Below are 16091 nucleotides of genomic sequence, written 5' to 3' on the forward strand. Positions count from 1 at the left end.
TCTGTGAGGGATGTAAGATGTTTGTAACAATAATCTAATCTATGAGGAATATAAAATCTAATAATAATCTAATCTGTGAGGAATATAAGATCTCCTGTATAATAATAATAATCTAATCTGTGAGGGATGTAAAGGTACCGTCACACATAACGAGATCGCTAGCGAGATGGCAGCTGAGTCACGGTTTCTGTGACGCAGTAGCGATCCCGTTAGCGATCTTGTTATGTGTGACATCTACCAGCGATCAGGCCCCTGCTGTGAGATCTCTAGTCGTTGCAGAATGGTCCAGGCCATTTTCTTCAAAGGCGATGTCTTGCTGGGCAGGATACATCGCTGTGTTTGACACTGTGTGACAGGGTCACAGTGACTGCTGAGATCGTTATACAGGTCGCTACTGCGATCTGTATTGTTCTGCATCATTGGTAAGGTCTGACTGTGTAAAATATCACCTGCGACCTCCCAGCAACTTACCTGCGATCCCTATCAGGTCGCATCGTTTTCGGGATCGCTGGTAAGATCTGACTGTGTGACCTCTCACCAACGACCTCCCAGCGAATTACCTGCGATACCTATCAGGTCGCATCGTTTTCGGGATCGCTGGTAAGATCTGACTGTGTGACATCTCACCAGCGACCTCCCAGCGACTTACCAGCAATCCCTATCAGGTCGCATCGTTTTCGGGATCGCTGGTAAGATCTGACTGTGTGACCTCTCACCAACGACCTCCCAGCGAATTACCTGCGATACCTATCAGGTCGCATCGTTTTCGGGATCGCTGGTAAGATCTGACTGTGTGACATCTCACCAGCGACCTCCCAGCGACTTACCAGCAATCCCTATCAGGTCGCATCGTTTTCGGGATCACTGGTAAGGCTGCTTTCACACCTCCGGTTTCTGCAATGCGGCACAATCCGGCACTTTGCAGGAAAATCGCAACCGTTTTTTTTTGCTGCCGGTTGCGTTTTTTCTGCATAGACTTTAATTAGTGCCGCATTGTGCCGCAAGGCCTTGCGTTCCATCTGGTTTTTGCCGCATGCGGCAGATTTAGCCGATGCGGCGGCCGGATGGAACGTTGCCTGGCACGTTTTTTCGTGCGGCAAAAAAAACCGCATCGTGCCGCATTCAGCCGATGTGGCGCATTTGTCAATGCATGCCTATGGCGGCCGGATGCGGTTATTGCCACTGTGCATGCTCAGTAGCATGCCGCAAGCGGCAAAAACTGGACTGGCCGCAAAGGAAAAACTTATGCAAACGATGCGGTGTTTTCACCGCATCCGTTGCATAGCTTGCACAGCCGGATTGAGCCGCAGAGCTCAAGCCGGATGTGTGAAAGCAGCCTTAGTCGTTGTGTGTGACTGGGCCTTAAGATCTCCTGTATAATAATAGTAATACTATAATCTGTGAGGAATATAAGATCTCCTGTATAATAATAATCTAATCTGAAAGGAACATATTATCTCTTCTTTTCCAGCAATGGCAGATCCTGCATCCTGCCCGACTATTGATGATGAGAGCATAGTCATACTAAATTTCTATCCTGACACCCAGAATGGCTCTGACACGGAGGAAGAGGCCACCCAGCTAAATGGTAATAAATAAATTAAAATACAGTGCGTGTTATTCAGCCAAATAAAACCATATAAAAAAAAATCTGAGTACTAAATTGAATGCATGACCAAAAGCGAACAAATAATGGCAGGGTTTCCTTGATTCTGGGCTTAGCATCTTGTCTTGGCATATGTCTTGTAATACAGCTTAGCTGCATTCAGTTCCGATGGATGAATTGCAGTTCCAGACAGAACTCATGGAGGAGTGTGATGGACAATTGGTCAGTGACTAGGTGCAATTTTTTTTCTTTGTATAACAGCCTTTGCCCACATGTACGGTAAAAGATGAAAGGCTGGGAAAGTACATGGCAGATTAAAGGGAACCTGTCAGGTCCAATATACACCGAGAACAACGAGCAGTCCTGGGTGTATATTGCTAATCACTGCCTAACTGTCCCTGTATACACTAGTATAGAAAAAGGGATCTTTAGAAAAAGTATTTCTAAAGATCTTATATTGTATGTTAATGAGCGCGGGGACTAGTCCTTCCCCGACTAGTCGCCCCCATTATCATGTTACCTGCTAATGAATACGCAGCGTCACAGGATGATCTCACTCACCTCTCCGCCGCCATTGTCACCAGACGCTGGATTTCAATTGCAACCAGTTGTCCTGTCCCTGCAGCTGAAACACAGCCCCATAGCATGAGGCTGCCACCACCATGTTTCACTGTTGGGATTGTATTGGGCAGGTGATGAGCAGTGCCTGGTTTTGTCCACACATACTGCTTAGAATTATCACCAAAAAGTTCTATCGTCGTCTCATCAGACCAGATAATCTTATTTCTCATTGTCTGGGAGTCCTTCATGTGTTTTTTTGCAAATTATATGGTGTGAAAAATTTAAAGGGGTCTGAATACTTTCCGTACCCACTGTACCGGTGGATGAAATCTGCTGGGAATCTGAAAAATCTGCAGCTAATTTGGCAGGCTGGGGATTGGTTATGAAGACACTTTGATGAGACATGCAGAGACGTTTTGGTCATTAAATATTAAAACTAATATACTGTATATGTAGCTATTGTATTTGACCTGAATACTGCTTTTTTTCCTCACAGTTGGCCCACTGAAATATTCCACAACTCTAACCAACAGACAACGAGGAAACATGGTCTCTGTTTTACCAGCAACTTTGGACTGTGAGTTACAAATCCAATGCTTTTTTGTCTCACAATTGAGATTTTTATGGTCACTTTTACAGTGTGAGAATTAATTACAGGTACAGTGAAATAGGTTATAACAGATTTGAAAAACATGGCTGCTGTCTTGTAGAAACACCGTCCTAACTGTCTATGGATTGTGGCTCTTATTTCTGCTCAGCGCCGTTTGAAGTCAATGGGGCTTAGCTGCTGTACCACAGCTATTCTGTGAAGCACTTGGCCTTTGGATAGTTGTCGCGCTCTATTTGGAAGTGAACAGCCATGTTTTTCTAATTTTAAACCGCAGATTATAGAAATAACCATGCATTATATATGCTGCTTCTACTATAGGCCCACAGGCAAGACCCTGTTGGATATAAACATATACCGTATTATTCGGACTATAAGACGCACTCCCCCCCCCCCCCCAAATGTTGGGGGAAAGTGGGGGGTGCATCTTATGGTCTGAATATAGGGCTGCGGGGAATGAGGGTGCTGCGGTGGAGCGGGTCATCGGCGGCACGAGCAGGCTGCAGCAGCGTCTGCTGTGGGCCCGCTCATTCCATATGCACGCCCATCTTCCCGCCCATCTCTCAGCGCTGAAGCCGGCGCTACAGGTGGGCGGGGTGATGGGCGGGGACGCACGCATAGTAAACAGCCAGCTCGCGTGATCACCCCTTGTAACTACAGCCTGGAGTGATCATGCTCGGCTGTATTCACTGCTCCCCCGCGAATCATCATCAGCGCGGGGTGCAGTGAATCAATGTACTCACCGTTCCCCTGCAGCACCGCGATGTCCTCCTGTCTGCCGGCAGCGCTGTGTTGAGCCGGCCACGATCCCTGCAGCATCGCGATGTCCTCCTGTCTGCCGGCCGCGGCTGTGTGGAGACTAGCGGTGCTCACAGCGATGACGTCATCGCTGTTCGCACGTGTTCACACAGTCGCGCCGGCAGACAGGAGGACATCGCGATGGTGCAGGGATCGTGGCCGGCTCAACACAGCGCTGCTGGCAGACAGGAGGAGGAGCGACGCTGCGTGGAGCGAGGAAAGGTGAGTGTAAACGTTTATTTATTTTTTTTTGTGTGCCGCAGGATGATGGGGTGTATGAGCAGGATGATGGGGGTATATGAGCAGGATGATGGGGGGTATATGAGCAGGATGATGGGGGGTATATGAGCAGGATGATGGGGGGTATATGAGCAGGATGATGGGGGTATATGAGCAGGATGATGGGGGTATATGAGCAGGATGATGGGGGTATATGAGCAGGATGATGGGGGTATATGAGCAGGATGATGGGGGTATATGAGCAGGATGATGGGGGTATATGAGCAGGATGATGGGGGTATATGAGCAGGATGATGTGGGTAAATGAGCAGGATGATGGGAGTATATGAACAGGATGATGGAATATAGCAGGATGATGGGGGTATATGAGCAGGATGATGGGGGTATATGAACAGGATGATGGGGTATATGAGCAGGATGATGGGGGTATATGAGCAGGATGATGGGGGTATATGAGCAGGATGATGGGGGTATATGAGTAGGATGATGGGGGTATATGAGTAGGATGATGGGGGTATATGAGCAGGATGATGGGGGTATATGAGCAGGATGATGGGGGTATATGAGCAGGATGATGGGGGTATATGAGCAGGATGATGGGGGTATATGAGCAGGATGATGGCGTATATGAGCAGGATGGGAGTACATACCAGGATGGCAGTATATAGCAAGATGGGGCTATACCAGGATGAGGGACATATATATATACACAAGGCAGGAGGATCATTACCAGGATGCGGTACTTAAGTAGAGAATTTGGGGACATTACCCCCATAATACTGTCAGCAGCAGATACTCGCCCCATAACAACATGTCATGACCACATTTTTTGCTTAAAATTTTATTTTCCTATTTTCCTTCTCTAAAACCAGGGTGCGTCTTATGGTCCGGTGTGTCTTATAGTCCGAAAAATACGGTACTAGTAGATATGGACAGTTTATAAATATTTGGATTTCTTCATACATTTGATTAAAAAAAGAAATGTAAATACTCTGTTTTATATTCTAAGGGATTTCTTCTTTGACTTTTACATCACGATCTAATCAATATTAGATTTAAAAGGGTTCTCCACTACTTCGACAACTCCTTCTCAAGCTGGATGTTTCCCCCTTTTTTTTAAAAAAACACAAAACAAAAAAACACAAAAACAAAAGCTTATACTGTCCTCTAGTGCCAGTGCGGTTCCACCGGTGTTGGTATCCTCTCTCCCGGGATCATGTAACGGTGTGATGTCATGCCATCCCTAGGCCATTAAGTGACCGTTTCACTCTTCCTGACTTTGAAGAAATCGCTTACATCTGGAGGACTTGAGCGCTGTTGCTTTCTCACTTCCTCCAGATGTCTGTGATGAGCCCGAAGGCGGGGAGAGTGAAACGGCCATTGAATGGCCATGGGATGGCATGACATCACACTGTTACACATTGCTGGGAGAGAGGATGCCAACACCGATGGAACTGGCACTGGAGTAGAGTATATATTTCTTCATCGTTCCTTATGGGAGACCCAGACCATGGGTGTATAGCTTCTGCCTCCGGAGGACACACAAAGTACTACACTAAAAGTGTAGCTCCTCCCTCCGAGCATATACACCCCCTGGATGACAAATCCAACCAGTTCAATGCTTTGTGTTCAGGAGGTCACACACACACATGCATTCTCATCTGATTTTTGATTTCAAAGATTTGGAAGAAAAGCGGGTCCAATCTGGACTCCCGGCATGTCCCTTCTCACCCCACTGTGTCGGCGGTGCTGTTAAGGTTGATTTTACAAGGCTGGAGCCTTCACATGCCGCGCTCCTTCACCATCCTCTGAGGCTCTGGCTTGAAGTGGGAGCCATCACGGTTCTCACTGCTTTGCAGGAGACCAGTCTCCATCCGCAGCCCTGTCAGGATCCTGCCGGACGGAGCGCTCACTCCTCAGGGACCTGGCCCTGCGTCTCATAAGCTAAGTATTGAGACGTTATTCAGGGATCCCTTGTACATTTATTGTGGGGAGACTGTGTTTTTTCACTTTGTTGTGATTTCCGGCCGGTTCTCTGGTTTTTTTCCTGAGAACCGCACCGAGGGTACCTGCTCATCGGCCGCATGGAAAAAATCTAGGCCCCGCCTTCAGATGCGGCCTAGTTTCGATTTCACTGCCCCTGCATGTCAGTCATGCAGGGGAACAGTGCGGCGCCGCCCACCGGCCGTTCAGCAGAGGGGAGGACACTCCTCTCTGAGGAGATGTTTCCCTCCCCTGTATATCCCCTTGGCCCTCCGGTTCCCGCTCTTGGACTCAACCCCGCCCCCCCTCCTCACTCCGGCGCCATTTTATCAGCGTTTACACACTGATCGGCGCTGGCTGCTGCAGCTACTGCATCTGTCTGGGGGTCCAAGCTGTGGAATCCGGAGGGCACACAAAAGCGGTCTGGTAAGCCACAACCTCTGGTTGTGGACTTTATTATACACTCTCTGGGGGTCATTCTGAAGGAGTGTGTTCTTTACTGCAGAGCCCCCACCTCAGCAGCATGTCTCACACTAGGAGCAAGGCTGCAAGGCTGTACTCAATATGCACTGCATGTCAGCTCATACTGCATGAACCGAGCACATATCCACATTGTGATGCCTGCTCTAACATGGTAGTGCCTCAGCCTGGAGCCTCCTCAGGGGTCCCTCCGGCTGCTCCAGTCCCGGTGGCTGAACCCCCGGCTTGGGTAGCTTCGTTTTCTAAAGCTATCTCCCAGTCCTTTGCCGACTCCATGGGACAGCTGTCCCGGTCTCTGCTGACCATGCATCAGCCCCCTTCTCAGGGCGCTTCTGCTGCTCCGACTCGCTCTGCAGAGCTCTCAGAGGATTTTTTATCTGTTCCCGGACCCCGTCCTCCTAAACGGAGACGCAGGGATTCTTCTCCTTCCTCGTCCCACGGCTCTGATTCACGAGCTGAAGTGCAGGGCGAGGAGGATGCCTTTACTGTGGGCTCGGACGCTACCTCTATGTACCCTATTGATCTATCTGAGGGTGATGCGGATGTAAGTGATTTGATTGCGTCCATTAATTCCGTACTGGACCTCAATCCACCAGTGTCAGAGGAACAAGCCTCTCTGGTAGAAAAACACCAGTTTACCTCACCTAAGAGAGCAAGGAGTATGTTTTTTAACCACTCCAGTTTTCAGGCCACTGTGACCAAGCCCAGGGCCTGTCCTGACAAACGCTTCCCAAAGCGTAGTTCTGATGACCGTTTTCCCTTTCCACCAGAAGTGGTCAAGGAGTGGGCTCATTCACCTAAGGTAGATCCTCCGGTGTCTAGAATCTCAGCCCGGACAGTTGTATCTGTGGCTGATGGCACCTCACTTAAGGATCCCACTGACCGCCAGGTTGACCTTCTGGCCAAATCTGTATATGAGGCGGCAGGGGCTTCGTTCTCCCCGTCTTTTGCAGCAGTGTGGGCTCTTAAGGCAGTCTCTGCTTCTCTGGCGGAGATACATTCCCTCGCCAGGGACTCTATGCCCGAATTGGTTGCCTTAACTTCCCAGGCTTCGGCTTTTTCATCCTATGCCATGTCTGCCATTCTGGAGGCTTCTCACCGCACGGCGGTGGCTTCCGCTAATTCCCTCGCGATCCGCAGGATCTTGTGGCTTCGAGAGTGGAAAGCAGACGCTTCTTCCAAGAAGTACCTTGCTGGGCTTCCCTTTGCAGGGTCCCGGCTGTTCGGTGAACAACTGGATGAAATTATTAAGGAAGCTACTGGCGGGAAGAGTACTTTCTTGCCACAAACTAAAACCAGGAAACCTGTCCAGGGCAGGAACCAGTCGAGGTTTCGTTCCTTTCGTTCCTCTAACTGGTCATCCTCTAAGCCCTCAGCCTTGTCCACTAACTCAGCCAAGGATCGAAAACCCAGCTGGCGCGCGAAGCCGCGTCCTCAGAAGAACGGAGGAGCCGCTGCCACTAAGGCAGCCTCCTCTTGACTATCTGGCTGCGCCAGCAACGACCTTGGTCGGTGGCAGGCTCTCCCACTTTGGCGACGTGTGGTTTCAACACGTCTCCGATCAGTGGGTGCGGGATATCATCTCCAACGGCTACAGAATAAAATTCTCTTCCAGCCCGCCAAACAGATTTTTTCTGTCCACTCCCCCCTGCCCCAATGCCGCCGCTTTCTCTCAGGCCGTGGCATCCTTGCAGGCCAACGGAGTAATTGTTCCGGTTCCCGCCCGGGAACGGTTCAGAGGTTTCTACTCAAACCTCTTCCTAGTCCCCAAAAAGGACGGTTCCTTCCGGCCCATCCTGGATCTCAAGCTTCTCAACAAGCATGTTCAGGTGCGGCACTTTCGCATGGAATCTCTGCGATCGGTCATTGCCTCAATAACCCAAGGAGATTTTCTAGCATCCATCGACATCAGAGATGCCTATCTGCATGTGCCAATTGCAGTTTCACACCAGCGTTGGCTACGTTTTGCAATCGGAGAGGAACGTTTTCAATTCGTGGCTCTCCCCTTCGGGTTAGCCACGGCCCCTCGTGTATTCACCAAGGTCATGGCAGCAGTGGTTGCGGTTCTGCACCTCCAGGGGTTGGCAGTGGTTCCTTACCTGGACGACCTTCTAGTCAAGGCTTCATCCAGTGCAGACTGTCAGTGGAGTGTCTCGCTCACTCTCGCCATGCTTGTTCAATTCGGGTGGCTTCTCAATCTGCCCAAGTCCACTCTGACCCCAACCCAGAAACTTACGTACCTAGGGATGCAATTCGAGACTCTGCCGGCACTTGTGAAGCTGCCCTTAGTCAAGCAGCAGTCCCTTCATCTGGCGGTGCGTTCTCTATTGAAGCCCCGCCGTCATTCCATCAGGCACCTCATGCAGGTGCTGGGTCAGATGGTGGCGTCAATGGAAGCGGTTCCCTTTGCCCAGTTCCATCTGCGTCCTCTGCAGCTGGACATTCTCCGCCTTTGGAACAAGCGGACCTCTTCCTTGCACAGGCTAGTGGCTCTGTCGCCACAGACCAGGAGCTCTCTTCAGTGGTGGCTTCGGCCCCTCTCTCTGTCTCAGGGACGCTCCTTCCTGTCTCCGTCCTGGGTGATCCTCACCACGGGCGCCAGTCTCTCCGGCTGGGGAGCAGTATTTCTCCACCACCGAGCACAGGGCACTTGGACTCCGTCCGAATCAGCCCTCTCGATCAATGTGCTGGAAATCAGAGCTGTGCTCCTAGCTCTCGTAGCCTTTCACCACCTGTTGGCGGGCAAGCACATTCGAGTCCAGTCGGACAACGCGACAGCAGTTGCCTACATCAATCACCAGGGCGGGACTCGCAGCCGCCTGGCGATGTTGGAGGTTCAAAGCATCCTTCAGTGGACGGAGGACTCCAAGTCCACCATATCCGCAGTCCACATCCCAGGCATAGAAAACTGGGAGGCAGATTATCTCAGCCGTCAAACCGTGGACAGCGGCGAGTGGGCCCTGCATCCGGCAGTGTTCCGGTCAATCTGCCGCAAGTGGGGCACTCCGGAAGTGGATCTAATGGCATACCGGCACAACAACAAGGTCCCGGTTTACGTGGCTCGCAACCACGATCCTCAGGCCTTGGCAGCGGACGCGCTGGTTCAGGATTGGTCCCAGTTCCGTCTGGCCTACGTGTTTCCCCCTCTAGCTCTCTTGCCCAGAGTCCTGCGCAAGATCAGAATGGAGGGCCGTCGGGTCATAATCATTGCTCCAGACTGGCCCAGGCGAGCTTGGTACCCAGGCCTGCTCCGTCTGTCCGTAGAGTTGCCGTGGCATCTCCCGGACCGCCCAGACCTTCTCTCACAAGGTCCGTTTTTCCGCCAGAATTCTGCGGCTCTCAGATTGACGGCGTGGCTCTTGAGTCCTGGATCCTGACGGCTTCAGGCATTCCTCCCGAGGTCATCTCCACTATGACTCGGAAGTCTTCCTCGGCCAGGATTTACCACAGGACTTGGAGAATTTTCCTGTCCTGGTGTCGCTCTTCCAGCCATGCTCCTTGGCCTTTTTCCTTGCCGACCATCCTGTCCTTCCTGCAGTCCGGTCTGCAGCTAGGACTATCCCTCAATTCCCTCAAGGGACAGGTCTCGGCTCTGTCAGTGTTGTTCCAGCGGCGTATCGCCCGACTGGCCCAGGTGCGCACCTTCATGCAGGGCGCATCTCACATCATTCCTCCTTACCGGCGGCCTTTGGATCCCTGGGACCTTAATCTGGTCCTCACGGCCTTACAGAAACCCCCCTTTGAGCCTCTTATGGAGGTTTCTTTGTTTCGACTTTCACAGAAAGTGGTCTTTCTGGTGGCCATAACTTCTCTCAGGAGAGTCTCTGATTTGGCTGCACTCTCTTCGGAGTCACCCTTTTTGGTTTTTCACCAAGACAAGGTGGTTCTCCGTCCGACTCCGGACTTTCTCCCTAAGGTGGTGTCTTCTTTCCACCTTAACCAGGACATTTCATTGCCTTCCCTTTGTCCGGCCCCTGTGCATCGCTTTGAGAAAGCGTTGCATACTTTAGATCTGGTGCGGGCGCTCCGGATCTATGTGTCACGCACCGCCGCTCTCAGGCGGTGCACCTCTCTGTTTGTGCTAACCACAGGTCAGCGGAAGGGTCTCTCGGCTTCTAAACCGACTCTGGCTCGTTGGATTAGGTCGGCCATATCCGATGCCTACCAATGTTCTCAGGTGCCTCCCCCGCCGGGGATTAAGGCGCACTCGACCAGAGCTGTCGGTGCCTCTTGGGCTTTCAGGCACCAGGCTACGGCTCAGCAGGTCTGTCAGGCTGCCACTTGGTCTAGTCTGCACACCTTTTCGAAGCACTACCAAGTGCATGCTCATGCTTCGGCAGATGCGAGCTTGGGCAGACGCATCCTTCAGGCGGCTGTCGCCCATTTGTGAAGTTAGGTTTTGCCTACTTCTCAGTTTCTATTTATTTCCCACCCATGGACTGCTTTGAGACGTCCCATGGTCTGGGTCTCCCATAAGGAACGATGAAGAAAAAGAGAATTTTGTTTACTTACCGTAAATTCTTTTTCTTATAGTTCCGACATGGGAGACCCAGCACCCTCCCTGTTGCCTGTTGGCAGTTCTTGTTCCGTGTGTTTTCACCGGCTGTTGTTGTAGACAGAGGTTCCGGTTATTCCGGGTTTTACTCTATCTCTACTTATGGGTGGATGTCCTCCTTCAGCTTTTGCACTAAACTGGTTGGATTTGTCATCCAGGGGGTGTATATGCTCGGAGGGAGGAGCTACACTTTTAGTGTAGTACTTTGTGTGTCCTCCGGAGGCAGAAGCTATACACCCATGGTCTGGGTCTCCCATGTCGGAAATATAAGAAAAAGAATTTACGGTAAGTAAACAAAATTCTTCTTTTTTTTTTTTTTTTGTCGTTATAAAAGGGGAAACCTATGGATTAGAAGGAATTGTCCAAGTAGTGACGAACCCCTTTAACATTCTAAAATAAATTTATTAAAGAGTACCGTATTTTCCAGCATATAAGATGAATGGGCATATTAGACGACCCCCCCCCCCCCAACTTTTCCAGTTAAAATACAGAGTTTGCGATATTCCGTATACTCCATTGTAAGCCGACCCGAGTAGTATCCCCATTGTTTAGTGATGTCCCCTCCTGTAATGTTCCCATTAGTTTTAGCAAAAGAAGACCTGGTCAAACACAGTGCACAAACTGTATTATATTGTATACCAAAAACTTGTGTTTCATAGAAATATATACCAGCCATAGAGCACGGACAGCACAAAGATGCAGCAAATTGATTAAGAGGCATGTCTCTATTATATATTATTATAGCGCTATTTTATTCCGCTTTACATGTGTAAAGGGTTACACATAATGGGGACAAGTACAATAATCATAAACTATAAAAGGCACAGACTGGTACAGGACGAAAGAGGTCCCTGCCCGCAAGGGCTCACAGACTGGTACAGGAGGAAAACGGACCCTGCCCTCGAGGGCTCACAGTCTGTTACAGGAGGAGAGAGGCTACTGCCCCCGAGGGCTCACAGACAAGTACAGGAGGAAAGAGGACCCTGCCCCTGAGGGTTCACAGACTGGTATAGGAGGAGAGCGGATCCTGCCCGCGAGGGCTCACAGTCTACAGGAGGAGAGAGGATACTGCCCCCGAGGACTCACAGACTAGTACAGGAGGAGAGAGGACCCTGCCCCTGAGGGTTCACAGACTGGTATAGGAGGAATGAGGATACTGCCCCCGAGGGCTCACAGACTAGTAAAGGAGGAGAGAGGACCCTTCCCCCAAGGGCTCACAGTCTACAGGAGGAGAGAGGAGCCTGCCTGCGAGGGCTCATAGTCTACAGGGGATGGGTAAGGACGGAGCTGGTGCTGCACTATAGTGAACTGAGGTTTACTGCAGCGGCAACTTGCTCAAATGAGCTTTTGGTTCAAGACTGGTATATGGAACCCCAAACCTGATCAATTTTCCCCCATGTCTTCCTTTTAGAAAGAAAGTTTTTTTTTTTTTTTTACAGCTCTGTAAAGTATCCCCACTGTGTAATTGAGGACCACCAAAGAACGGATGTCACAATGCTTCAGTTGATAACTACCGCATGATTCGGAATTTCTTCTATCCAACACTATTTTGTATAGAGCCTTTAATTAATACTTCCCCAGCTTGTGAATTAAATCTTTCTTTGTCGCTCCTAATTGGGAGACCCAGACAATTGGGTGTATAGCTACTGCCTCCGGAGGCCACACAAAGTATTACACTAAAAAGTGTAAGGCCCCTCCCCTTCTGGCTATACACCCCCCCGTGGGATCACGGGCTCCTCAGTTTTATGCTTTGTGCGAAGGAGGTCAGACATCCACGCATAGCTCCACTGTTTAGTCAGCAGCAGCTGCTGACTATGTCGGATGGAAGAAAAGAGGGCCCATACTAGGGCCCCCAGCATGCTCCCTTCTCACCCCACTTTCTGTCGGCGGTGTTTGTTAAGGTTGAGGTACCCATTGCGGGTACGGAGGCTGGAGCCCACATGCTGATTCCTTCCCCATCCCCTTTAGGGCTCTGGGTGAAGTGGGACTTTACCGGTCTCCAGGCACTGAGACCGTGCTCCTTCCACAGCCCCCGGAGAATCGGCTGGATATGGAGCTGAGTATCGTCAGGGACAGGGCCCTGCTTCGTTAAGGTACTCTGTGTCCCCGGGCATACCGCGCGCACACCGCAGCATGCTGGGCGTGTTAGTGCGCCGGGGACATCAGCGCTGCTGCGCTTGTGCCATTCCTCACTACAGCGCTGCTGAGTGAGTAGACTTAGTACGAACGGCCGCGCCGGCCGCTGGGGTCAGTTTTCACTGCGACACGGCTGGGACTTGTGGTGCGCCGGGGACTTCCGCGCTAGCCATGCATGTATGACGGCCGCGCTTATTACTACAGTCCCCGGCTTTTGCGGCCTAGTTCGTTTCGTTCCCGCCCCCAGACCTGCCAGTCAGGGGGAGGGCGGGACGCTGTACAGACCATCAGCGCTGAGGGCTGGAGTCTGCTTTACATACTCCAGCCCTCACACTGGGCACAGTGGGACGCCAGTTTCCCGCACTTTGTTTGTGGCACGCCCACGGTCCGCCCCTCCTCACAGGACGCCGGCAGCCATTCCTGTCTGCACGCTGAGCTGGAGAGGGGAGACTGGGAGACCCAGACACGGGATTCTGCGACCTCACACCCGCTTTTCAGCGGGCGGTAAGCAGCCCTCAAGGGCTCACCCCCACTTGTGCCGAAGTGTACTTTGTATTTTTGTGCTTGCATGCTATACATTACACTGTACGGTCGCTGGTGACTCTCTGCTATATACCCTCCTAGGTTACTCAAGGCAGACAACAGCATGTCGTCCGCAAAAAGCAAACGTGCCAAGGCACAGACTTTATATGCTGCTTGTACCGCATGTGGGGCTGCTCTACCGGCAGGTTCCACTGACCCCCATTGTGTGCAGTGCTCGGGCCCTGTGGCACTTGCTCAGCCGGGGCCGCTGCTAGAGGTGACCCAGGGAGAACCACCTGTGAATGCTGTCCAGGTGACAGGGACGGAGTTTGCAGTTTTTGCTGACAGATTGTCTATGACTATGTCTAAAATTCTTGAAACATTGCAGTCTAGACCAGTAACTCAGACCATGGGCACTGTTGAATCATTGCTCCCTGGTCCCCCTCAGCTGGAACACTCCCGAGCTCAGGAGGTGTCGCATGCACCCCAGGGTGACGACTCTGACTCGGACGACAGTCCCAGACGGCCTAAGCGGGCTCGCTATGAGCGGCCCTCAACTTCATCACACTGGTCAGGGTCCCAGCTGGACGACTCTCTGTGTGATGAGGCGGATGTGGCTGATCAGGATTCTGATCCTGGGACCGTTCTCAATCTGGATACACCTGATGGTGACGCCATAGTGAATGATCTTATAGCGTCCATCAATAGAATGTTAGATATTTCTCCACCAGCTCCTCCTGCGGAGGAGTCAGCCTCACAGCAGGAGAAATTCCATTTCAGGTATCCCAAGCGTAAATTGAGCACTTTTCTGGACCACTCTGACTTTAGAGACGCTATCCAGAAACACCACGCTTATCCAGATAAGCGTTTCTCCAAACGGCTTAAAGATACACGATATCCTTTTCCCCCTGACGTGGTCAAGGGCTGGACCCAGTGTCCCAAGGTGGACCCTCCAATCTCCAGGCTTGCAGCTAGATCCTTAGTTGCAGTGGAAGATGGGGCGGCACTTAAAGATGCCACTGACAGACAGATGGAGCTCTGGTTGAAATCCATCTATGAAGCTATTGGAGCGTCGTTGGCGCCAGCATTCGCAGCCGTATGGGCACTCCAAGCTATTTCAGCTGGGCTTACACAGGTCGACACGGTCACACGTACATCTGCTCCGCAGGTGGCGCCCTTGACCTCTCAAATGTCTGCATTCGCGTCTTACGCGATTAATGCTGTCCTAGACTCTACGAGCCGTACGGCAGTGGCGTCTGCCAACTCCGTGGTTTTACGTAGAGCCTTGTGGTTGAGAGAATGGAAGGCAGATTCTGCTTCCAAGAAGTGCTTAACCAGTTTGCCTTTTTCTCGTGACCGACTGTTTGGTGAGCGTTTGGATGAAATCATTAAACACTCCAAGGGTAAGGATTCATCCTTACCTCAACCTAGACAAAACAAACCCCAACAGAGGAGGGGACAGTCTGGTTTTCGGTCCTTTCGAGGCTCAGGCAGGTCCCAATTCTCCTCGTCCAAAAGGACTCAAAAGGATCAGAGGGGCTCAGATTCTTGGCGGACTCAATCACGACCAAAAAAGACAGCCGGAAGAACCGTTACCAAGACGGCTTCCTCATGACTTTCAGCCTCCTCTCTCCGCATCCTCGGTCGGTGGCAGGCTCTCCCGCTTTGGCGACATTTGGCTTTCACAGGTCAAAGACCGTTGGGTGAGAGACATTCTGTCTCACGGGTACAGGATAGAGTTCAGTTCTCGTCCTCCAACTCGCTTCTTCAGAACTTCTCCACCTCCCGACCGAGCAGATGCTCTTCTGCAAGCGGAGTCCGCCCTAAAGGCGGAAGGAGTGGTGACTCCCGTTCCTCTTCAGGAACGAGGTCGCGGTTTTTACTCCAATTTGTTTGTGGTGCCAAAGAAGGACGGGTCGTTCCGTCCCGTCCTGGATCTAAAGCTGCTCAACAAACACGTGAAAACCAGGCGGTTCCGGATGGAATCCCTCCGCTCCGTCATCGCCTCAATGTCTCAAGGAGATTTCCTAGCATCAATAGACATCAAGGATGCTTATCTCCACGTGCCGATTGCGCCAGAGCATCAGCGTTTTCTACGCTTCGTTGTAGGAAGCGAACACCTGCAGTTCGTAGCTCTACCTTTCGGGCTGGCGACAGCCCCTCGGGTCTTTACCAAGGTTATGGCAGCAGTAGTGGCAGTCCTGCACTCGCAAGGTCACTCTGTGATTCCGTATTTGGACGATCTACTTATCAAGGCACCCTCTCAAGAGGCATGCCAGCACAGCCTGAACGTGGCACTGAAGACTCTCCAGGGTTTCGGGTGGATTATCAACTTTTCAAAGTCAAATCTAACCCCGCCCCAATCACTAACATATCTTGGCATGGAGTTTCATACTCTCTCAGCGATAGTGAAACGTCCACTGGACAAACAGTGTTCACTACAGACAGGGGTGCAATCTCTCCTTCAGGGCCAGTCGCACCCCTTGAGGCGCCTCATGCACTTCCTAGGGAAGATGGTAGCAGCAATGGAAGCAGTTCCTTTCGCGCAGTTTCATCTGCGTCCACTTCAATGGGACATTCTCCGCCAATGGGACGGGAAGTCG

The 16091-nt window shown here is 51.3% G+C and overlaps 1 protein-coding gene across 1 annotated transcript in view; it reads left to right on the forward strand.

Annotated features, from left to right (window-relative positions):
• Positions 1-16091, forward strand: part of RFXANK (regulatory factor X associated ankyrin containing protein) — a 49287-nt gene that overhangs the window by 4595 nt on the left and 28601 nt on the right. The window contains exons 2-3 of the mRNA XM_075338419.1: positions 1472-1588; positions 2664-2744. Of these exons, the coding sequence (XP_075194534.1) occupies positions 1472-1588; positions 2664-2744 (198 nt within the window). The remainder of the gene's footprint in view (positions 1-1471; positions 1589-2663; positions 2745-16091) is intronic.

The sequence above is a fragment of the Anomaloglossus baeobatrachus genome, chromosome 1 (assembly GCF_048569485.1).
Source record: "Anomaloglossus baeobatrachus isolate aAnoBae1 chromosome 1, aAnoBae1.hap1, whole genome shotgun sequence".
Taxonomy (NCBI): domain Eukaryota; kingdom Metazoa; phylum Chordata; class Amphibia; order Anura; family Aromobatidae; genus Anomaloglossus; species Anomaloglossus baeobatrachus.